A 25,807-nucleotide genomic window follows, 5' to 3' on the forward strand; every position below is an offset into this window, starting at 1 on the left:
TGAGGGCACAGAGGTGGTGTATCTACTATAAGAGGGCACAGAGGAGGTGTATCTACTATAAGAGGGCACAGAGGGGGTGTATATACTATATGAGGGCACAGAGGTGGTGTATCTACTATATGAGGGCACAGAGGTGGTGTATCTACTATATGAGAGCACAGAGGTGGTGTATCTACTATATGAGGGCACAGAGGGGGTGTATATACTATATGAGGGCACAGAGGGGGTGTATATACTATATGAGGGCACAGAGGTGGGGTATCTACTATATGAGGGCACAGAGGTGGTTTATCTACTATATGAGGGCACAGAGGGTGTGTATATACTATATGAGGGCACAGAGGGGGTGTATCTACTATATGAGGGCACAGAGGTGGCGTATCTACTATATGAGGGCACAGAGGGGGTGTATATACTATATGAGGGCACAGAGGTGGCGTATCTACTATATGAGGGCACAGAGGTGGCGTATATACACTATATGAGGGCACAGAGGTGGGGTATCTACTATATAAGGGCACAGAGGGGTCTTACTACTATAAGAGGGCACATAGGTGGCTTATCCACTATATGAGGGCACAGAGGTGGTGTATCTACTATATGAGGGCACAGAGGGGCCTAAGTACTATTTGAGGGTCCACAGTAGGCCTCAGTAGGGTGGCATAGAGTGAGCACTGTTACACTGCAAAGCAATATAGATGGGGACTTAGTATAGATGGTGAGGATGATGCAAAAACAAAAAGCCTAAAATATTAGTCTGGCAGATTCTTCAGGGATGAGGTATTACCAGGGGTGGTTTTCATGATGGACTGTACCAGATTGAGAAGAAGAGAAAAAGTGAGCAATTCCGATCAGAGAAGACGCCCGTGAGTCACGGACTGTAGCTGTACTGTAATCACGTATATGGTGTAAGGAGCCTGTGCAGCATTTGTATCTACCTCCATATGGGTCAGTGTAGTGGAGATACTGGTCTTTATATAGTGTATGTTATGTAGTAATGGTATGGGGGGTATAAGTCACGATGTGGTGATATTTGTTTTTTATATAATGGTAATAGGTGTGGCTATGGGGGCGTGGTTATGGGGAGGACGTGGCTATAGGGGCGCGGTGCATTGCCGTGACTGTCCCTCTTTCCTCTCAGCAAAAGTTGGGAGGTATGTCTTCAGGAGTGACTACATCTCTCAAAGAAGTCATCCAGGGGTTTAGTGAGCATTTGGGATGAGTGAACATCGAGTACCTTCGGGTTCATCCAAACCCGACACTCTCTGCATTGATTGCAAGTCGCTAAAGGAGTTTGATGAAGCCCTAGGAAGTCCGGGAAAACATGGATACAGCCTATGCCAACCACATTTTTCAGCCACCAAGAAGCAAATGCAGAGAGTTTGGGTTCAGATGAACTCAAACCTACTCCAAGTTTGCTCATCTCTAGTGAGCATTTAGATACCACAGGTATTTGAAGAAAATGTTTAACATTGGGCTTTAACCCCTGTCAATCCACGGCCGCATTTCCAGCCGCAAACAATGGTCTTGTTCATTTTTTACGGGTCCGTTTACCATAGGGCTGTAGATTCATACATAGTGTGCACTGTGCAGCCGTATATCGTATACTTTCCAGCGTACGCATGAACCACTAAAAATACCGCCGCACAATTACAGCCGCACAGTTACATAGTGTGAACCTAGCCTAAAAATCACAAGTTTTCCCATACTTATCAGCTGCTGTATGTCCTGCAGGAAATGTTGTTTTCTTTCCAGTCTTACCCAGGGCTCTCTGCTGACATCTCTGTCCGAAACAGGAACTGTCCAGAGCAGGAGCATATTCCCATAGAAAACCTCTCCTTCTCTGGACAGTTCCTGGGCTCTGGTGCAAACATTTACTAGAGGTCCTCCAACCCCTGGCACAAATTCTCTTCACAGCTATTGCCCACCAGAAACTTTCAGTTGTATTGCTGGATCTCAAATGACCCATTGATTAGCCACACCTATTACCATTATATAAAGCCAATTAAAATTTTTGCACTTCCTTTTTTTTTCCTCTTTGTGCTTAAAAGGCCATAGCCAGTGGCGTAGCTATAGGGGTCGCAGCGGTCGCCATGGCGACCGGGCCCCTACGCTACGGGGGCCCGCACGGCCCCCCTTGCCACTTGTCTCTTTAAGCATCCCGAGAAGCTGCGTCCGCGCAGCTTCTCAGGATGCAGACATCGCTTTGATGTTCCGCCCGCACAGTGAGCAGGCGGAACATTAAAGCGATCAGAATACAGGAGCAGGACCTGTAAGGCATCCTTCTCCTGTATTCCCTCCCATAGGCTGCCGGCACTTCATACCAGCAGCCTATGGGAGGCCGGGACGTGACCTCTCCGGCAGGCGTGATCATGTGACGTCATCACGCCTGCCGGAAGTCCCGTCCCTGCGGCTCGCAAGATGGAGCCCGAAGAGGAGGAAGAGCGGCTGCCTGCAGCCACACAGCGCGAATTAGGTGAGTATGATGTTTGTTTTTTTAGGGGCACCTCTGGGGGCATTATTAGTATATGGGGGCACCTCTGGGGGCATTATTAGTTCATGGGGGCACCTCTGGGGGCATTATTAGTATATGGGGGCACCTCTGGGGGCATTATTAGTTCATGGGGGCACCTCTGGGGGCATTATTAGTATATGGGGGCACCTCTGGGGGCATTATTAGTATATGGGGGCACCTCTGGGGGCATTATTAGTATATGGGGGCACCTCTGGGGGCATTATTAGTTCATGAGGGCCACCTCTGGGGGCATTATTAGTATATGGGGGCACCTCTGGGGGCATTATTAGTATATGGGGGCACCTCTGGGGGCATTATTAGTTCATGGGAGCACCTCTGGGGGCATTATTAGTATATGGGGGCACCTCTGGGGGAATTATTAGTATATGGGGGCACCTCTGGGGCATTATTAGTATATGGGGGCACCTCTGGGGGCATTATTAGTTCATGAGGGCCACCTCTGGGGGCATTATTAGTATATGGGAGCACCTCTGGGGGCATTATTAGTATATGGGGGCACCTCTGGGGGCATTATTAGCTCATGGGGCATCTCTGGGGGAATTATTAGCTCATGGGGGTACCTCTGGGGGCATTATTAGTATATGGGGGCACCTCTGGGGGCATTATTAGCTCATGAGGGCCACCTCTGGGGGCATTATTAGTATATGGAGGCACCTCTGGGGGCATTATTAGTATATGGGGGCACCTCTGGGGGCATTATTAGTTCATGGGAGCACCTCTGGGGGCATTATTAGTATATGGGGGCACCTCTGGGGGAATTATTAGTATATGGGGGCACCTCTGGGGCATTATTAGTATATGGGGGCACCTCTGGGGGCATTATTAGTTCATGAGGGCCACCTCTGGGGGCATTATTAGTATATGGGAGCACCTCTGGGGGCATTATTAGTATATGGGGGCACCTCTGGGGGCATTATTAGCTCATGGGGCATCTCTGGGGGAATTATTAGCTCATGGGGGTACCTCTGGGGGCATTATTAGCTCATGGGAGCACCTCTGGGGGCATTATTAGTTCATGGGGGCACTTCTGGGGGCATTATTAGTTCATGGGGGTACCTCTGGGGGCATTATTAGCTCATGGGGGCACAGCAGGGAATCCTACATACAGGGGGCACAGCAGGGGCTCCTACATACAGGGGGCATCCCACATTCCTACTCGCTTTACTGCACATAACACCAAACAGCGCAGTTACTATGGGAGCCTACAGGAGGGAGAAAGGAAAGGAAGTTGCTAGAAATGTGCAGAGCCTAAATTGTTTGTCTCGCAGGTTCTGAAAAGATGAAACATACCTGTGAGTCACTGTATGACGGTTTTCTTATTTTGTAGAACATCATTTAGTAGGGGCGCCCCGAGGTGACAGCTACTACATTATCTGTACTCAGAGATATCACTGTGTTATCTGTGCTGTTACATAGGACTGCAGCTGAATACTACATTATCTGTACTCAGAGGGATATTACTGTGTTATCTGTGGTGTTACATAGGACTGCAGGTGACATCTACATTATCTGTACTCAGAGGGATATCACTGTGTTATCTGTGGTGTTACATAGGACTGCAGGTGACATCTACATTATCTGTACTCAGAGATATCACTGTGTTATCTGTGCTGTTACATAGGACTGCAGGTGACTACTACATTATCTGTACTCAGAGGGATATCACTGTGTTATCTGTGGTGTTACATAGGACTGCAGGTGACATCTACATTATCTGTACTCAGAGATACCACTGTGTTATGTGGTGTTACATAGGACTGCAGGTGACATCTACATTATCTGTACTCAGAGGGATATCACTGTGTTATCTGTGGTGTTACATAAGACTGCAGGTGACATCTACATTATCTGTACTTAGAGATACCACTGTGTTATGTGGTGTTACATAGGATTGCAGGTGACTACTACATTATCTGTACTCAGAGGGATATCACTGTTATCTGTGGTGTTACATAGGACTGCAGGTGATATCAGGCGACTTCTCCAGGTTGCAGAAGTTCAAACTTCATCGTGCCCTGCTGACAGTTTATTATGGGAGTTGTAGTTTTGCAGCATGTGGCTCTAAAGGTTGCAGCACTACAACCCCCATCGTTTCCAACTGGCAGTTTATGATGAGAGTTGTAGTTTTTCAGCTGGAGAGTCAAAGATTGGAATACAATGATTAGACAATGACAGTACAGTCCATTAATTATAGGGGGCAGTAGTTCAGTACATGAGGTGGAGGCAGTGACAGTGCATTAGAACATGGTGGCACATTAGAGTAATTGGATATAACGTTAGATATGACTTTGCCTGATCGGGTGAGATGGGGGGCCCCAAGCTAACATTTTGCACCAGGGCCCATCAGCCTTTAGCTACGCCCCTGGCCATAGCACTTGCATTTTTTCACCTAGAAACCCACATGAGCCCTTATTTTTTGCGCCACTAATTGTACTTTGCAATGAAAGACTGAATTTTTTCATAAAGTACACTGCGAAACCAGAAAAAAAAAAAGAAATGTGTGGTGAAATTGGAAAAAAAAAAGCATTCTGTTTATTTTGCCCTGAGGTAAAACTGACTTGTTATATTTGTTCCTCAAGTCATTACGATTACAACTATATGTAACATGCATAGCTTTTCTTTTATGTGATGGCTTGTAAAAAATTCAAACCATTGTTAACAAATATATGTTCTTTAAAATCGCTCAATTCCCAGGCTTATAACGCTTTTATCCTTTAGTCTATGGCGCTGTGTGAGGTGTCATTTCTTGCGCCATGATGTGTTCTTTCTATCTTATTCTATCTTATACCTTGTTTGTGCATATGCGACTTTTTGATCAGTTTTTATTACAATTTTTCTGGGTTTGATGCGACCAAAAATGCGCAATTTTCCACTTTGGGATTTTTTTTACGCTTACGCCATTTACCGTGCGAGATCAGGAATGAAATTAATTAATAATTTGGGCGATTACGCATGCAGCGATACCAAACATGTTTATTTATTTATTTTTATTTCTAACATGGGAAAAGGGGGGTGATTCAAACTTTTACTAGGGGAGGGGGCTTTTTATTTATAACAACACTTTATTTATTTTACACATATACTAGAAGCCCCCACACTGATCTCTCATTAAGATCTATTCTGTTTAGTTATACAGCATAGATCAATGAGATAGGGACTAGATTGCTTTTGGCTGCTGCAGCCGGAAGCAATTGAGTGCCAAGCTGGGATCAGCGCCATTGCAGCGCAGACCCTGGCTGGCGGAGAATGTGTGTATTGCTCCTCCGGGACAACATCCCGGGGGGGCGATCCACCCCACTAGACACCAGGGATGAGGCTGCATAAAGGATTCAGATGCAGCTGCCAACTTTGACAGCTGCATCTGAATCCTTAATTAGCGGGCACGGCGATCGGACCGTGCCCGCTAATTGCCGTGGTCCCGGGCTACATGTGGCACCCAGGAACGCCGGGGTTCAGAGCGACCCCGGGGGTTCAGCGTGACCCCGCTCTGAACCCCTAAGCGGCCGCAGGGCGTAAATATACGCCCGCAGTCGTTAAGTGGTTAATAATACTTATTTTAGCTTACAATTTCTAATTTTCACATAAAACACAGGAGAATAAGAACATTCAAAACTTCTCACCCAAATAGGGTATAGCACACCGCATGGCTCAAAAGGTGGATTGGTTTAAGGGAGCCATGTGCATTCACAGTGGTAGAAAAAGTCCCCAGAAGTGACAAAATTCTTTAAAACTAGACCCTTAGAGAATTCATCTAGAGGTGTAATCCGCATTCCCAAATGCGTTCCCAATCCCAATCCCAAAAGTGTTTGAAGACTGTTTTTAAAATTTGGTTGTGAAAATGAAGCAACTTGTCAGTACAGGTCAGGGTACACACAGGTGACGCAGAGACAAGTGCAGGCCTGACACTGTCCTACGCACACTGTCCCTACCTACTTGCTTCAACGTGTCCTAGGTGACATGGGCCATCTCCTAAGCTAATATAGGTGGAATAGGACTTGAGACAAATACGAGACAAACTTGAGACAAGGACAGATAAACAAAATGGTGGGTGGTCAGCAAGCTAGGGTAGAACCAGGGGAGGCAAATACCACTACAAAGTCGCTAAACAGTCAATGAGGCAAACCAGAGCATTAAAAAAAAAAAAAAACTGAGGGCAAAAGTACACACCAAGTCAGGAGACACGTAGTCAGGGACGCAAGCCAAAGTCAGATAACCAATATTAAGATAGCAAATCAAAGGGTAGGAAGCAATTGTAGGAACACTAAGTATATGCTATATCAGGCATCAAAACAAAGTACTGGTCTTAGAGGTGATTGGGGCAGACAGACATGAACTTAGACAGGTCGATAGGGCTGTCAATCACCAGCAAGGCAAGGAGTTGACCATTAAGGTGCTGGTAGAATTCACTCCAGAAAATGCATGGGCATTAACAGGGCCGTATTAACAGCTGCTGCTGCCCTAGGCACAAAACCTGTAGACGCCCCAACTTGGGGGAGCGTGGTTTTGGCCACATGCATTTCTTTACTTGTAGAAACATTGAACCACATTTTTAACTGCTTATAACATAAATTTCCACATTGATTTAATGATTAAAGCCGTCTGCATGTTGTCTGATGCAATTCTCACCACAGGATTGGTAGATTGGTAGGTTGGTAGCTCCAGACTTCACAGCCATAGCAGACCTGAACATACCTCCCCCACCCCCACCCCCCTCAAAAAGTCACCAGATTTACTGGCAAGTCTGACCAGGAGGTGGGAGACTAAAAAAAAAAAAAAAAAAAAAACAGTTTTTTCCCACTGCTCCCTGGTGCTGCCCCCCTGCAAGGTGCTGCCCTATTCACCGGACCACGGGTGCCTTGTGGTAAATACGGCCCTGGGCATTAACCAGAATCAGTTAGGCCAGGACAGAATCAACCTATGTTCACACTAGGGATGACAGAAGTGAGCAGCACAGCATCTGCTCACCTAAATCCCCAACCCATCGCACCCCCACCCTCGGCAGGGGCCTTTAAATCGTCTCTGGGTCCACCAGGTTTGGGAGGATGAGCACGATGGAAAAGTTGCACAAGTTTTGGGGCATGAAGATCTTTGGCAGCCACCCAAACTCGCTTCTCAGAGTCGTATCCCTTCCAATGTACCAAATATTGAACAAAATTTTGCACTCTACGAGAATCCATAATTTTCTCAACTTCAATCTCCAGTTCCCCTGCACAACCACTGGATTAGGTGGAAGTCGAGAAACCACAGTAGGAATGTATTTTTTCAATAATGATGATCTTGGCAATTACAATCTAAAAGATACAGGAGTTAAAACTGCCACATGATATACCACAAATGTGTAATAGATGTGGGTCCCACACCTTTTTCCAGAATGGAGAATTCATCAACCATCATGCAGATAAAGCAGCTGCACACAGGTGCAACCACCTCTATTCACTCTTTGACCAGCTACCACTTACATACATTTGTATTCATATTTGGTATTTTGAAAATAAAAATACCAATCAAACATCATAATTGCTGCAAGGCATTTCTTTGGCTAAAATGTTAGATAGAAGTCCATAGGGAAATATGAAATGCTGTACCCATATGGTGTTTTTTTTTATATTTAGCGCCAGTTTATCAAGATTGAAGCATGCTCCGGGTATAGCATTTTCTTTCAAGAAAAAGAGGCCTTTTTCTTCCCATAGACTATAATTGGGGGGGAAGGGTCGCCAGAAAAAACACCATGGGGGAGATGCCATTGTGTGGTGCAGATGGGCCCAATGTGCATAAATATATTCCCGAATGTTTGCTTTGTGAATAATTTTTCTCATTGAAACCTATGCCAGCTCTGAGCTAGCGTATGTTTCACATTGTGACCAAGGAGGGTCTCTGTTCCTCACAGTATCCTTTGAGCCTCTGAGCAGTGGGGACATTTTTAGGCTAGGTTCACACTATGTATCTGTGCGGCTGTATTGCGGGCGGTAAACCATCGGCCGGATTTTTCCGGTTCATGCGTACGCTGGCAAGTATACAATATACGGCTGCACAGTGCACACTATGTATGAACCTACGGCCCTATCGTAAACGAACCCGTAAAAAATGAACAAGACTATTGTTTGCGCCTGGAAATGTGTAAATTCACGGCCATGGATTGACAGGCGGTCCTGTCAAATCCATGTAGTACTTCAAAGATAGCCGGCAATGATGGCGAATGCCGATGCCTCTAATAGTTAATATATTAAATTAATAAAACACATTTTCTTTGTAATAAAGTCCCTTTCGTTGTTCAATAATTTAATTCTAACGAATCCATCATTGTGCAATTAAATATACTGTTAAAATAAATATATATATAAACAAATGTATATTTATATATATATTTATTTTTTGACAGTATATTTAATTGCACAATGATGGATTCGTTTAAATTAAATTATTGAACAACGAAACTGATTTTATTACAACGAAAATGTGTTTTATTAATTAAATATTAATTAGTACAGGAAGCTCCATAAAGCCGTTAATTCATATTCCCGTTAATAGAGCTTTCTGTACTAATCATCACTTTACTTTAATTAAAAGATCAAATGTTTCTTCTAATTATGTTATCACAATAGCATTATTAGAAGAAACATTTTGAATTATATGTGCGCTCAGCTGATTGGCTGATCGGCTGAGCGCACGTATAATTAGCGGGTCCGCAGCACAGTGACTTCATTGTGCTGCGGACCAGCGAAGAGGACACATCGGGGTGAGTATAAAGCCCTCCCCACCCCCTCCCCAGCACTGCACCCCTCCCAGCAAGGAAGGGGGGTCACTTAACCCCTTCCTTGCTGGGATGGGTGCAGTCTGACATCAGTCTGGCCCCCAAGGGGTTAAGGGGGATGCAATACATCCTCCCTTAACCCCTTGGGGGCCAGACTGTAAGCAGCGATCTGTAAAGATGCTGCATACTGTAAGGTGCACAACATCGCTCACAATGATGGGTGTTGTGCTCCTGTTTGTGTGTTTTTTTGTGTTTCTCCCTTTTTGTTTTTCAGATATCGGTATCCTGTGGATTACGTCGGATTCCGTGGACTACGTCGATGACTAGCGGTTGTTTGGTGTTTTTTTTAATAAAATGGTCAATGAGGGGTGTTTTTATTTGAATTAAAAAAAAATTCACTTGTGTGTTGTCTTTATTTCTTTACTTTATAGACTTAGTAGTGAAATAGACGGAATCCATTACTAAGTCGGGGCACAGGGGTACTGGGAAGAGCCGGGTGCCAGTGGTCCCGGAGCGTCAAAATTGGCGCTCCTGGACCAGGCGGCAGCAGGCTGGTAAGATTTAGGCTGGGGAGGGCCATTGGTTTAGGGGAAAAGCCGGACTTAATAAATGTCCCCTATGTCTAAATGCATGTTGGCATATATTGCATGTTTTTTCCCAATTTTCTAAAAAAAGAAATCTTTTAGTCAAATGAGTAAATAATCACATGATTTGTAATGGAAAAAAAATGCAGGTGATAAAATGTCAAAATAAAAAAAGGAAACGCCTATAACTAATAACTAAACTTAACAAAATGCCAGAAAAACATCAGAATTCATGAAAAACTACTGACCCAGTGCAAAAAGTTGTGTCAGAGAGAAGCCTAAAGGGTCTTTTAAGCTTAAAAAAAAAACACTACACAATTTTTTGTCAGGGGATCTAGAGATAAACAACAAGTTCAAGAGGTGTGATCCACATTTGTTAGACATTTATGACATACCTCTAAAGAACACATCTACACAGGTGGATAGGTGGATGTCTTGAAGTTAAGATGATATGCAGGTGTTTGCATATGACTGTTAGAGATGTCTTTGTGGCACACAAAATAACTCACAGGAACCTACCTTTCCACAACAAGCAGATCTTTATCTGTAACGTTCTGAAAACTCAACAATAATGGCACATTTAAGGATGATACATTTGCAAATTGTAGAAATTAATTTTCTATTATTGTATTGTATCTGACCATAGTTTATCAATGTGTGATCACCTGAAATATTGGACTACAGAGACTTAAAACTGTGTGAAGTTTCCTGCCAGGTCTCCCTCTGCCGAGATATTATAGAGTCAGCAGCTATCTTGCTTCCTCTCTAGCTTAGGGTGGAAGTGCTAGAGGTGTTTATGTGTGTTACAAGCACTAGCAGTGATTGTGGGAAACACATTCAGGTCTCTACAACAGCTGAATGTATAACTCACGTGTCACTGTCTGCTCCAAAAAAACTATGACCTACATTTGTTTAGCTAAAACAATTTTAAACTAGCTCAGATAAGAAGTGGGATTTAAACAAAAAGTTCTCTGCTTGAGTATGGACATGCTAAGAGTTGTTGTTTGACAAATTAAGGTCCCCATGCACCTTTAATACCAATCATTCCGCCATCAGTCTTATTGTGAAGTTGATCTGATGGTTCATCTAGGAACAAATGACTTGTCCCAGAAAGACGTGGAATGCAGGGGGTGAGAGAGACCTCTAGTGACCGGAAGCAGAATGCAGCTTCCGGCCACTAGAGCAAGCTGTGCACAGCCCATATCTGCCAGCGCTGATCAGGAGCACTCCCAGTTAAAGGGCCAGGGAATATGTCACAGGGCAGGGGCCCCCTAGGACGCAAGGGCCCCCGGGCCACCGCCTACCATGCCCAATGGGTAAGACGGCCCTGCACGCAAACCATCCCATAGAGACACTGAGGCAGGTGAGATTCCGCGTCGGGGAGCTCCGCTGCAGAATTCCTCCTGTTTTGCTCAGTGTGAATGGGCCCTTAGTGGAAATCGGCCTACATTGCTATATTGCACTTAACTCATAGATATGCATGGCCCATCTGTATCTTCGGTCTTCTGTCTAAAAAGGAGGAATAGAGACATGTCCTGGGCCTCATAGTGCTCTGGTCTGCAATGCCTCTGCCACTTATTTAACATCACCCCCTCCACTCTCGTTTTCATCTTATTATTAAAGTTTTTAAAGCATATACACAAGTATGTAACATTTCACGTAACAAAACAAGTATATGAGCAGGAAACCCCATGGCCACATATGTTGCCTCATATGGCAGCTTCCAACTTACATTTTAGAATGCTAATGCTCACGCGCACACAGCAAGGGCTTCCTAGGAATGTTTTCAAATTGCAATATGTTTTTTTTTTGGGGGGGGGGGCAGTTAGTGTAAAACTGGATTATATGATGTTATATGTGATGTTCAAAAGATGTCATAAAAAGTAGCCTCCAATTTGTAGCATTTTCGGTATAAAATCAGGAAACTGTGGCCAAAATAGATTACACCTTTCTACAAGCTTTTCTTAAATTTAGAATCAACCTCAGATATCCGGAGAGAGCAAAAACAGGAAATGTGTAGAGGTTTTATATCTGGAATGCACGTGATCTTCAGACAGTATTCATTTTTAAAGCACAGTGAGACTCGTAGAAACAAAAACTAATGCAATTCACTGAGTAGGGGGAAGCAAATTTTTGAAAAAAATTGCTTTGTGATATTTGCAAATTCGCTAATTTTGTAAAGCGAATCTTAACGAATCGCAATAAAGCAGCTACAATAGTGGGACTGTTATAGAGTATGGGTTTAAAAACAGGTTTGATGGTGTTTGGAACGGGTTGGATGGTGTTTGGAACGGGTTTGATATGGTTTAGGATGTGTTGGTTGGTATTTGGAACAGGTTAATGGTGTTTGACAATGTACAGTTTACACATGCACAATAACTGGATGGCTTCTGGACCACAAGAACTCCTGTCCCTGACTTTCCTTTCCCTGACTCTGCAATACTTTAACCTATCTCTCTCTTTCTCTACCTCTCTCCTATACCTTGCTCTCCCTTGTCTTTCCCTGCCTTTCACTAAGGCTGGGTTCACACTGCGTTTTTGCAATCCGTTTTTTTCATCCGTTTTTTTTGCAAAAAACGGATGAAAAAAAAGGATGCATTTGTGTGCATCCGTTTTGATCCGTTTTTCCATTGATTTCCATTGTAAAAAAAAAGGATCAAAACGGATCCGTTTTTTTTTTACGGACACAAAAACGTACCTGACACTACTTTTGTGTCCGTTAAAAAAAACTGATTCGTTTTGATCCGGTTTTTTTTGCAAAAAATTTCATTGCAAAAAATGAATGAAAAAAAACGCAGTGTGAACCCAGCCTAAGTTGCCTGCTGTGATCCTTCTTTTCGCTACACACACTGCTGACTGCCCACCCCCAAGAAGTGCAGTGTGAGGGGAGCGTGGTGTCAGCCCAGTGAGGCTTGCACATGATTAGATGACTGCAAGGGGTTATGGATAAAATGTTTGGCGAATTTCAGAACGAAGTGCGCAGAATTTGGCTTTGCTAACGCTCATTACTGGCTAAAGACCTTTTACACAGGCTTATTAACGGCCAGGAGTGTTGCTAGAAACGGTCTTTCAGACTGTAATTAGCCCCTGTAAAAGTGATCAGCTGAGCCTCTGGAAAATGCACAATCAGCTGATCACATCTGGACTGTTTAAAATTATCAGCTGCACATCTCCTTGTGTAAACAGGGGATGTGTAACCGATGGCTAAGAGAAACTGAAAGCACAGATGTGCATATATCTGTGCTGTCAGTTTCCCAAATCACACAAGTCGTGCATACATACCTAGTGCGCTGCTGTGTGATTTGGCATTGTCATTTCCTGTCTCGATCTCCGTCTCTCCCATCTTGCTCTTTGGCCGCCAGCAGTGTCTTTAGGTTACCAACTCCAGAATGAATGTCAGACTGGGGCGGCAGCCAAAGAGCAGGACAGGAGAGCCAGAGAACGGAATGCCAGTTCACACAGCAGTGCAGAATGTGCATATATCTGTGCTGTCAGTTTCCATGTTCGCATAAACGATACAAGGATCGTTTGTGCGTCCCAGATGCTCAATTATTGTGCTTTCTAAAGGCACTTGCAAGTGCCAGTCTCACTGATCAGTGTTCGTTTGCGTACTTGCAGGGCCCCATGTCGGACCGTGTAAAAGGCACTAAATACATAGGCACTATTAGCCCTGCTGAAGTGGCAATTTTCTATGTCTAAGCACAACACTTTACTGTGCAGCTGGGAACACATATCAGCACAATCGTGCTGATTGGTTCCCTTTAAAGAATTTTTGGTGTTTTTGTTTTTATTTTCCATTTTTCTATCTATATTAGAAATTATATACAGAATTACTGACCACAGTTAGACATAAGGACAAGGATAAATACTAAAATAATATACGGAGGGGTGGTGCAAAGTTAGGGCACAGATGCTCCCGTTTGGCACGGGCTGGAAATTTAAAAGTAGTTTTTTAGGACAATAACTGCATCACCTGCCGAACGGATCCCAGGACAGATCTTGGATTAAAAGCAGCTATCTGAAGGTACAAGTGGTTTGGGGGGTCAGATTGTGGGTACAGAGTCGCTTTAATAAGGTTGAAAAAAGACAAGAAACCCCACTGTGCTGACCCAAAGGAAGGAAAAAACAGATGACAATTGCCCCATCACAGGGAGAAAAATTTTTCCAATGGCAATCAGAATAATCCCTGGATGAGTGTCCTATCACAAGAGATCTAATGTCCATAACTTGTAATATTATATTTTTAAAGAAAAGCATCCAGGCCTCCCTGGAACGTATTTAATGAATCAGCCATGACAACATCATACTGCAGGGAGTTTCATAGTCTCACTGCTCTTACAGTAAAGAATCTGCGTCTGTGATGATGGTGAAACCTTCCTTCCTCTAGACGTAGAGGATGCCCCCTTGTCTTGGTTACAGGCCCAGGAGTGAAAAGATCCCTACAAAGATCCCTGTACTGTCCATTCATGTATTTGTACATTGTGATCAAATCGCCCCTAAGATGTCTTTTTTTTCATGTAAATCTTTACTGTACAGTAAAAAACACCTGACAAAAATATTACCACACAGATTCAAATCCCCATCAAACTCCTTCCAACTACTGTCCAATAAAGTATTCAACTCCTTCCATTCTCAGTGACACATTCTCAGTGACCCCCCCCCCCCCCCCCAATTAAGTTACATCCATGACCTGTCTATTGAGGCACCAGTAGTGGCACTATCCCCCATATACATAACTTATTTGGCTCCCTCCTCAATTATTTAGCTCTCTCAACCATTCATGTGTGAATATACACTAAATAGTATGCAAATTGACTACCATGTTTCCCCGAAAATAAGACACCCCACTTACTCTACCCTCTAACCTAAAGTAAGGCATTCCCCCAAAAGTAAGACACCACCAACTCTAAACTAGGGCACCATCCGAAAGTAAGGCCCCCCCCCCCCAAAGAAAAACCACCCGTTGCCACCCCCGCCGCCACCCAGGATTCACCTAATCCCCTTGTGGACCTCTGAAACCACACAGCAGGCAGCCTGGTCCACGGTCCCCATGTCCTCTGCACGTTCTGACGCACGCCTGACCCACCGCTGGCCCACCGCACGCCAGACCCACCGCTGACCCGGCGCACCCGACACTCTTGGTGAGTATTCCGGGGAGGATGTCTTATTTCTCTCCCCCTGCCCAGGGGGACAGAAATAAAACATCCCCCCAAAAAACGGCCACTATGTCTTATTTTTGGGGGATGTTTTATAAGACATAAGACATAGTGGCCGTTTTTTGGGGGGAAAAATATAAGGCACTGTCTTATTTTTAGGGAAAGACGGTATGTGTATTTCCTAGAGAATTATCGTATTATTGGGGGTGTAAAAAGGAACATTACTTGATATTTTTTAAAAATTTAAAGATGTCCAACAAAGACTAAAATCAGCAGGCAGGCGGAGGGTGGGGGCAAAATAATAAACATGTAAACTCACTCCTCCTTGTCCCTCTGTTGCGCTGCTCCAGGGTCCTGATGCCGGCTGCCAGATGACATTTGCAGCTGGAAACTGGGTACGTCATGTACATGGATCTTCCATCAGTAACGTCTTGGCCTGGCTGAGTGATTGCTTGCTCAGCCAGCCAGTGACTAGAGCAGCCGAATGTGGCAGCTAGCAGAGCTGCAGGACCCCAGCTGTGGTTAACCGGACCCTGGAGCAAAGCTACCAGGCTCAGGGAGGGGTGAGTTTACATGTTTATTATTACACACACACACACACACACACACCTGCCTGATTTTAGTCTTAGTAGGACTTCTCCTTTAAATACTTATGGTGGGCAAATATTTTCATAGGAAATTTTCTTAAAGAGACACAGACATGTGCCCTGTAGCTGACTGCTGGCTGATGTTTCTGTCCCTAATGGGAGTGGTGAAATCTAGGCTATTTAGGCTTGGTTTCATTTGATAAAAGTCTGACTCTTTACACTGGTACGTCACAGGGACAATGTGTGTTTCGGCATGATGACCATACGAGGTGGTGAAGGCAGACAATGAGGTCTCTGGATTATGTCCACTCAAAAATATAGGAGGAGATAGCGGTATGACCTCCATTTCTTGTTGCTGCCGCTGCAGATCTCACGGCTGGACTGTTATCCAGTGTGCAGTCATGTACATATACTGCCCCTGGCCATAGCAGGAACTCTAGAAGTCCATGCTTAGGTGCACCTGATGCAAGACAGAGCCGCAAAGAGTCTACTACTACCGTCCATAACAGTTACTAACCATAACAGTTACTAACCATAACCTAACAGTGCTGTGCCTTCCCGAATACCAGTCTGGTGACTAGCTGTACCCCTCCCCCTTTTGCCTCTGGAACAACAAGCTATGGATGGGACCTGACGCTGACTCGGTGGAACAAATACATCTTCATCCCCTGATGACGATGATATCTGAGGACCGAGATTTCACGTAGGGTCTACTACATCATCGTAGTCTGAGACAAAAGTTATCCTTGTACTTTTGTATGTATTTTTGTCATACAGTAGGCTGCTCCTCCCTTGCTCTCCTGACTGCTTTGTGGCCTGGAGACCCCTGGAGTCTCAATGTTGCCTTCCAATCGCTGACTGTTCTAATATTCCTTCAAAAGATATTCAGACCAGTCAGCTGGTGGCGTTCCATGTGCTGCCACATAGAAGTTGTACCTAGGTTTGAACCCAAACCTGACCCACTTTATGATCACAGATGGTGCATATAATATCATGGTCTTTGCTGCCACCAAGAAGGAAAAACTGCCACACCTCTGATCGCAGTGAGCATGTCTTGACTGCTGTTGAGTGCCACTGCTATCATGGGGTAACCGTCAAGTGCCTGGGTCTTCTTGAACACTACTCTGCACACTAGTTGATGGTGTACCCCTGTGTACCCCTTGGTGTACCCTTTTGCCTCTGGAACCCAAAGTTCCTTGGTGGAACAAACACATCTTCATTCCCTGATAAACATGATGACGCCTGTGCTCTCAGATTTCATGTGGGGTCTGTCTCATCATCATCATAGTGGGGATGAAGGTTTCCTCTTAAATGCTGTCATCCTCCACTGGCCATTCGATCCTGTTTCTTTGTAAGAAAATTCCCCTGCCCAGCTCTCTTGACTGCTTTCGAGCCTAGCAACCCCTGGAGTTTCAACACTGCCTTTCAAATACTGACTGACTGTCTCCTGTTTTGTCGTGGCCAAAAGTCACCTTTGGTGAACCGTCAGCCAGAAAACTTCGGACAAACCTAGCACAGTGAAGACCCTTCAGATGATTGCTGGCTCCCGGACTGACTACTGACTGCTGTGGAGCTGGAACTTTGATCCATTCGACAATACCAGCCTGGCTGGTATTCATCTGACCACTGAAAGCTCCAACCTTCATCCAAGCCTGTTGGGATTGTCACTACCACAACCCCATGTTTCACTACCTCCACCCCCTTGACTGCTATCTCTTGCACTGCCACTGACAAACCCTGAAAAGGGACAGACTTCTTTAGTGGCTTCGATATCTTTGCAGAAGACAATTTATTTCAATTAAAATGAACTTAATAAAAATCAAAATGAAATAAAATGAAATTTAATTAACACATATTGATGCCACGAACCTCGTAAATTGAATTTTCAACTGCTTCGCCATCATCAGATCGCTATTATAGTACACAGGAGTACAACAGGTGTGATATGTCCTATGACATATATCGCTTCTACATGCATGCTGATTTTCATGGTTTCACTGGTTGTTTTATTTTCTCTTGTTACATGGTCACTCTAGAATCTAGCCATTCTCACCAAGACACTTCCTGTGTTAGGTTATGTGCTATAAGTAGTTCTGTAATACATATAGCTTCCTCACTCATGTAGCCCAAACTCTAAGCTAGATTTACTGTCTCAAATTATTCTGCCCATTACAAAATGGATGTGTCATGCTACCATGGAGGCATAAATATAAAAACTTGTGAAAATCTTCTCTTCCGAAGGGGAAAGAATGGAAGTTATTTGCTAAGAGATAGTGAATCTGTTCCTGGAGCCTTGTGCCTTTGTATATTGTAAGTATACTTTGATTTGTTCGGCTAATACTTGCATAGAAATGACTTAGTAATAACATGCACAACACTAGACAAACACTACTATAGTCATTTATTGTTCATATATCAAAAGCTGTTTATACACATTGGGTAAAAACAAGCTATTGTAAATGAGAACTACCCAACCGCTCCTGACATCTACCAATCCTTTGTCTGTGTTTTCATATGAAATGTGCCACACTGTGGTTTACATTGCTTATTAAACAGCATTTATTTGGAAAACTGCATGTATACTAATACAGCCTGAGGCTATGTTCACACACCATCAAGATGATGACAGTTTTTTTATTGGACAGCCATCATTTAACAGAAAATAACGGCCATTATTTTATACTCTGATAACAAATAATGTTTGGTTTATAACAACAGAAGGACAATTTGAAGATAAATGAAGCCCAACAGTTTTCTGATAACATCAATAGCATAAGACAATTTTTTAAAATGTTTTCATGATTTTTAAATCCACAGCATGTCCACAGAGTGCTGAAAATACTAATCAATGCTATGCAATGGCATAGCATTGAATAGTATATGATGCAGTCCAATGCATATTGCATGTAATAATCCCCCCAGAGGGACTTTAAATTTAAAAAACTAGAATATTTTTAAAAATGGGACATAGCCCCTCCTCAATAAAGGTTAAAATTACCCCCCTTTCTCATTACACAAATAAAACATGTAAAAATGATTAAATAAATAAAAATATTATATACAATACAGTATTTAATTATCTGATCTTCAAAAATATAACAATAGTTTCTGCAGGGTAAATAGTGTAAACGGAAATAGAATAAAAAAGCCAGGATTGCTGTTTTTTTGTTACATTATCTATATAAAAATAAAAAGTAATCAAAACATCTGATTCACAAGTATACAAATAAAAACTAGGGATCATGGGGCAAAAAATGACATGCTATATAGACCGGTAGGTTAAAAAATAAAACCATTATAAGTGGCCCAATAGGGCCATTATAATTAGTTGCCAAAAAAAGTTTTACTGGGGAAAAAAAAAAAAAGTCACACATTAGAAAAGCAATGTTGTGTTTGTGTTTGTACTGACTTATAGAATAAAGATATCATGGCAGTTTTACTATAACATGCATCATGTAGACACAGGTACCCCATAAAAGTTACAAAATTGCTATTTTTTTCTCAATGTCCCACCATAAATATTCTTTTTGTGTTTTCGTCATACCTTTTATGGTAGATTGAAAGGTGCCATTACAAAGTACACTTGTTACTGAAGAACACAAGCCCTTACATGGCCTTGTAGCTGGAAAAATAAAAGCGATATAGCTCTTAGAAGGTGAGAAGTAAAAGATGAAAATGCAAAAATGAAAACTGGCCTGGCCACTCACGCTGTTTGGGGCTCGGTCATCGAGGAGTTAAGATTTGGCAAGAAATACACATTAAAAAAAAATGTTGAATTAGTAAACCAATTTTTGAATACTAAGCTATAGAGCAAAACATTATTATATAAAAATAGAAAAATATAGTGAGAAAGTACAATAAAGACAGATAACTTAAATGTCCAAAAGCTAGGTTCAGTGAACATGGTTTTTAAGACCACAAATAACAGTCACAGATGGTATGTCTGCATACAGTCACAGACGGTATGTCAATTGTATATAGTACATGGAGGACTGCCGGTAAATCAATAAAAATTAGGTAGAAGTATGTGTGAATAAATATATGCAAAGTATAGAAATTGGGGGACAGAAAGTACTGTAATCAACAAAACAAAAATAGTCCTAATATCCAAAAAAAACCTCACTACATAAATATAACAACCTACAATATCTCTTATGCCCACCCAATAGTACAAACAATGTAACCAGTAAGGATACCTATGCACCCAATGGTGCCGCACTGTGTCCACCTCACCGGCCATCATTATAAAAAAAATGGCAGTTTTTCACCTTAAAAAGGCAGTGTTTTCAAGTACCCCTCTGCCACTTCCAAGACAGACTTGTATCTGCAGTGACAGCTCACTCAGCCAATCACTAGCCGCAGCGCTATCACACTTCATTTAGTAAGGGTGCCTTTACACACAGAGATTACCTGACAGATTTTTTTAAGCCAAAGCCAGGAACAGACTATAAACAGGGAACAAGTCATAAAGGAAAGACTAAGATTTCTCCTCTTTTCAAATCAATTCATGGTTTTGGCTTCAAAAATCTGTCCGAAAAATCTCTCTATGTAAAAGCACCTTAAGACGAAGCTCTTTATTATGTTCTATATAAGAGCAGCAATATATTAAAAAAAAAATTAAGGGCTAAAGTACCCCTTTAAAGTGACACTGTCTCCCCTTTGTGCATTCTGACATCTCTACACAGGTGTAAAGGGTAAATTTAGTGTTTTTCATACCTTATTTCATATCATACGTCATGGTGCTTGTTCAAGTAAAAAGTGTCCTTTTATCAACTGCAGATTGTATTAAGTGGGCGTGGCCTTGTGGCATTAGCGCCACTTAACCCCGCCCACAATGGCACAGTTGACGCCCATGACGCCCATTGGTTGGCCGACGTAAAGGGGGTGGGGTCTAGGCCTTTCGGCCAGCCTGTTCCAATGGCCAGCTAGGGGGCGGGGCCAACTGTGCCATTGTGGGCGGGGCTATGTGGCGCTACTACCGCGAGGCCACGCCCACTAAATACAATCTGCAGTTGATAAAAGGACACTTTTTACTTGAACAAGCACCATGACGTATGATATGAAATAAGGTATGAAAAACACTAAATTTACCCTTTACACCTGTGTAGAGATGTCAAAATGCACAAAGGGGGTGACAGTGTCACTTTAAGTACCTTACTTCATCACCTGAACTTACAAGACTGAATCTATTCAAGAGTCGATAAAACCTCACAATCCAAAGCCCACTTTTCAACTTTTAACATTATTTTCTCAGGTTGTATTCTGTATATGTGTAATGTCACAAGTGTTATAGGGGTTGTCTGGGACCATAAAATTGTTTATGAATGGCTAGGGAGGGTGTGGTGAGCCGGGGCAGCTTGTTGGGAGTAGTAGTTACTGATAGCAGGTTTAGCCCAGTTAGTCAATGGCCATATATTACGTCACGGTTATGGCACAAGGGGAGCTGACTAACTGACGGGCATCTGTCCAAGCAGGACCCCGTTACACCACACGATTCTTCGTTGTCCTTAGTCGAGGCACCAATAACCAGACCAGTGCCAGGGTTCAGAAACAACGGTAGTTGTACGTTTATTAACTCGGCGGTTACTAATAGCAACAGTCTCTCTCTCTGGACGCAGCCAGGATTGAAGTAAACCTAAATATAACTGATGGTAATAGATGATGCTGCAATAGGCCGTGGTGTAGTAGCGTCACTTTAAGTGAGGGACAATTAAATGATGGGCGTAGTAGTCACGGGAGTACGATGCTGGGTAAACAGGCTGAATAGGATACTTGCTGTTAACAATGACGGAGCGGCTGCGACTGGAAACGATACCCAGATCTTAGATAAATATGAGAATTGAAGAGTCAGGATGATCTGGACTAGACAGGAATACTTCAGACCAACAATAAATAGGATACCGCAGGGTTGTGGCGTCTTTTCTTGAGGAGACGCAAGGAAACACGTCCTTCCCCCTTGAAGGTAGAGGGAAGTCTCTAGAAAAAGGGGTGTGACCAACTGATCCCAGCCAGAGCTCAACGGCTGTTATGGTTACTATGGCAGCCGGGGAGGTCACGTGATACCAGGCTAGTTGCATCATCACACTACTAACCATTAAATAAACCAATATGTATGAGAAATATGAGTAATACCAAACTTGAACACTGGGGGGTGACATAACACTAACGGTTTGTAGTGACCATTATTCCTTTCAGAACAGATACAGTCAGAATATAAATAAATACAGATACAAACTTATCATTAGGGAAAAAATCTTCTGTTCTGGGCCACTACAAGGGCATTGGAAATAAAACATACGTGATTCTTTATGTCTTCTGTGAACCCTTTTAAGGCCACAGGTACATAGAATAATAACTTTTACTGTGAACAATGAAAGTATATTAAATTTATCATCTTGCACTGCTAGGTATGGAAGACTGATTTATACCTACAGAATTTTTCAAGATGTCAATGGACTTTATATGGTTCAGGTGAGAACTTTTCCCTCTTTGCATGTCAGGCCATTGATTTTATGTTTTTGTTTTTAAAAAACATTCCTTAAATCATCACTGTTATTTCATCCCGCTTAGCTCCACTTGATACTATATATTATCTGTAATGTATTTACCAAAAATAACTCTTACCCCAAGAAACAGCTCATGTCTTGGCCACGAATGTGAAAAAGTATTATTATTATTGTTGTTGTTGTTGTTGTTGTGGGTTTTTTTTTTATTAAAAGATTGCTAATACTTAAATAGTAAAATGTATTATTTTTTTAGGCAGCAAAAGGAGTTAAAGAAAGACCATTCCCAAATCTTAAGGACCTCATTTCCCATTATGAGAAATCTAATCAGGGGTTGGTGCATAATCTGAAATTTCCTGTTGACAAAGAGTCCTGTGAGCCGACATCTCTCCTACGAAAAGATTCTATAAACTGTGTTGTACTGGAGGAGGCCTATGAAGGTAAGGGAATAGGAGCATTACCTGGATATTGTAATGTCAGGTTAAAATATGTTTGTATTATCAAATTATTCTGAGTGGGTTCGAACCCGAACGTTCGGTATTTGATTAGCTGGGGCTGCTGAACTTGGATAAAGCTCTAAGATTGTCTGGAAAACATGGATACAGCCAATGACTATATCCATGTTTTCCACATAGCCTTAGGGCTTTATCCAACTTCAGCAGCCACCACTAATCAAATGCCGAAAGTTCGGGTTCGGATCGACTCGAGCATGCTCCAGGTTCGCTCATCTCTAGTTACACTAGATTAGATGGGTTGAAACTATAATGCTCCTGCATAGATGGATGTTCAAGGGAAATCTACTGCTGACCTGCATAAAATATTTCTCTGTCTCTATAAATGCTACTGTCCTTCAGAAATAAAAGGGGTTTCTGGACAAAACATAACTGACTGGAGGGGTGCCAACATCCGCCACTCATTGCTTTTGTACAGCAGCTCACAGTGAACACAATTCGTCTCCATTCATTGAGTAGGAATGGTAATGTGTAATTGCAGCTCAGCTCCCATTTAAGTTAATAGTACATTTTGCTCAGAAAAGCCTTTTTAAGAGCCAGTTCAATTCTTCCGAGCGGAAAGTGGAGGCGCGCGAGGCCTCCTATAGACTGCCTGTATGACACAGAGGCTGGCGGGATTCCGCAGAGGAGAGTTCAGACGCAGAATTCCACCAGTTTTACTCTGTGTCAACTGGCCCTAAAAGTGTCATGTCACATCTCTTCAGTTTAAACCCTAGGTACCCTCTGATATATGTTTATATCTCTAATGCTATGTAGCTAGCATCAAGTGCTATAAATGTATAGAACAAGGATGACATGAAAGAGTACGATGTTACAACTGACACTGCTGCAGTGGCTGGGGTCATAGACAACTGCACTATGGGTATATAGAGTAAAAAGTAAATGCCCTTCTGCTATATTTATTGGATGATTTCATAATCCTATTCCTTTTTTTACAGAGATTGATGACAGAGAGTATGTGGAGGTCCTACCTTCTTAAGTTGCTGCCAGAGGGATGTGAACTTTATAAGACATTCAATTAAAAAATGTGGTTGCAAAACATCTGATTCCCTAAAATCCTGATCCACCAGATTCCCACACACCATAGCTTGTGTCTCCCTCATGCTGATATATTGTCAGTAGTAACAAAACATTTACTATGGCCATTACCATTGGACCGGATCACAAAACACCATCCACTGGAGGGACAAGGGGAGAAGTGATAAGGAATCTGCAACAACCCCATTACCCAGTGCACATCTTAACTAAGGGTCCTTTAATACTGCCCGACGTGGAGCCATGCAGGGACGCAAGTGAGCACAGAGCAGCGAGATCAGCGTTTGTTTGCATGCCTTCAGAAGACACCACCAATCCTGCAGCTAGGCCGCACAAACAATTACTGTATGCGGACACGATCATTCATGCAGCCATTTAAATGTATTGCTGTCGGTTTACACAGAGAGATGTGGGGACAATAGCAACTTATATTAGCATGGCACAAAAGATGCCATCAACCTCAGCTGATCTCTGACACTCTTACATAATTGGCTCATGTTAAAGGGATTATCCAGCGCTACGAAAACATGGCCACTTTCCCCCTACTGTTGTCACCAGTTTGGGTGGGGTTTTGAAACTCAGTTCCTTTGAAGTAAATGGAGCTTAATTGCAAACCGCACCTGAACTGGAGACAACAGTAGGGGATGGATAACCCCTTTAAAGGACCTTTAAAGTGATTTTGTCTCCAGCCCCCATGCTGCACAGTTCATACTTACCTGTATAAAACATCTTATTTGTCCTTTTGGCCAAAAATGCTTCCTAACATTGGTGGACAGTGATATCTGGGCGGAGCTTCACTGCCTGATGTGCCCCTGTCTTCCTGCATAAGTCACCACCGTAGTCCCTGCCCTTCTGTGACATCATCAAAATGGGCCGCTCCTACTGCAGTGGAGGCCGGGATTCATCTTTTATTGTGCAGGTGCGGTATGAGCAGATAAGAAAAGGGAAAGTCACTGCCCAACCGCAGCTGTGCCTGAGCTGAATCCCGGCCTCCCCATATTTACCAGTAGGATACAGGTTAATATGAGCTGTGTAATGTGTAAACTTCTAAATGGTGCTGAGAACTACACATATCGATGGGGGTGACAATATCCTTTTAATGAGCTGCCTGCATGTAGGTGTATAGATAAAAAAAAAAACGTTAAGAAAGATAAGAAACGTTCTATGATCTTAGGCAATGACCTAGATTTATCAATCTAAGGCAAAAATGTTGCATCAAAGGGGTACTCCAGCCAAAATCTTTTTCTTTCAAATCAATTGGTGTCAGAAAGTTATATAGATTTGTAATTTACTTCTATTAAAAAATCTCAAGTCTTCCCATACTTATCTGCTGCTGTATGTCCTGCAGGAACGATTGGTGCATGGCACATAGTTTATAGGGTGTTTTGTACTTAACAGGGAACTATCAGCAGGCTAGGCTGGGTTCACACTACATTTTTGCAATCCGTTTTTTTATCAGTTTTTTGCCAAAAACGGATGCATTTGTGTGCATCCGTATTGATCCGTTTTTCCATTGACTTCCATTATAAAAAACGGATCAAAACGGATCCGTTTTTTTAACGTACACAAAAACGTAGCTGACCCTACTTTTGTGTCCGTTAAAAAAAACGGATCCGTTTTGATCTGTTTTTTTACAATGGAAGTCAATGGAAAAATAAATCAAAACAGATGCACACAAATGCATCAGTTTTTTTTGCAAATAAAGGATGAGAAAAATGGATTGCAAGAACGTAGTGTGAACCCAGCCTTAGATTAATCCATTATTAGAAAGGGGTGGGCCAGCCAGGGGCGAATCAGGGCTAATGGGGGCGGGCAGTGCTCTTAACGGTCTCACCAGCATTGAAGCACACAACTAAGTGAACCATAACGGCGCCAAGGAGGAAGGTAAGACACATACCTTCCTCCTCGGTGTCTCCTGTGCAATACGGAAATATCAGCAGGTTAGATTTGTCTAACCTGCTGATAGTTCCCCTTTAATTTATTTTCTAAGGAAAATATTTGTCTGTAAGTTTTTTGGGCACCACAGCATATATAAGGATGCTGCAAAGGGTTTAAAAGTGCTATAATAATGGGATGGATTGAGATGTGTTTCATCAGTCTTTTTTCAACCTAAGCCAGGAGTGGGTTGAAAACACAGAAACTG

At 42.8% G+C, this 25,807-nt stretch overlaps 1 protein-coding gene across 1 annotated transcript; it reads left to right on the forward strand.

Moving 5' to 3' along the window:
* Positions 1-17,702: 17,702 nt before the first annotated feature.
* LOC138793765 (SH2 domain-containing protein 1B-like) lies at positions 17,703-24,364 on the forward strand. The gene is made up of 4 exons (XM_069972455.1): positions 17,703-17,924; positions 22,022-22,085; positions 22,374-22,557; positions 23,568-24,364. Exons 1-4 carry the CDS (start codon positions 17,791-17,793, stop codon positions 23,606-23,608), a joined length of 423 nt encoding a protein of 140 aa, XP_069828556.1. The 5' UTR covers positions 17,703-17,790; the 3' UTR covers positions 23,609-24,364.
* The last annotated feature ends 1,443 nt before the right edge of the window (positions 24,365-25,807 follow it).

The sequence above is a fragment of the Dendropsophus ebraccatus genome, chromosome 5 (assembly GCF_027789765.1).
Source record: "Dendropsophus ebraccatus isolate aDenEbr1 chromosome 5, aDenEbr1.pat, whole genome shotgun sequence".
Classification (NCBI taxonomy): domain Eukaryota; kingdom Metazoa; phylum Chordata; class Amphibia; order Anura; family Hylidae; genus Dendropsophus; species Dendropsophus ebraccatus.

Coding starts and splice junctions, on each gene's coding strand:
- LOC138793765 (XM_069972455.1), top strand. CDS start 17,791: ATGGATGTGTCATGCTACCATGGAGGCATAAATATAAAAACTTGTGAA. Junction 17,925..22,021: donor GCCTTGTGCCTTTGTATATT/GTAAGTATACTT, acceptor TTGCACTGCTAG/GTATGGAAGACTGATTTATA. Junction 22,558..23,567: donor ACTGGAGGAGGCCTATGAAG/GTAAGGGAATAG, acceptor CTTTTTTTACAG/AGATTGATGACAGAGAGTAT.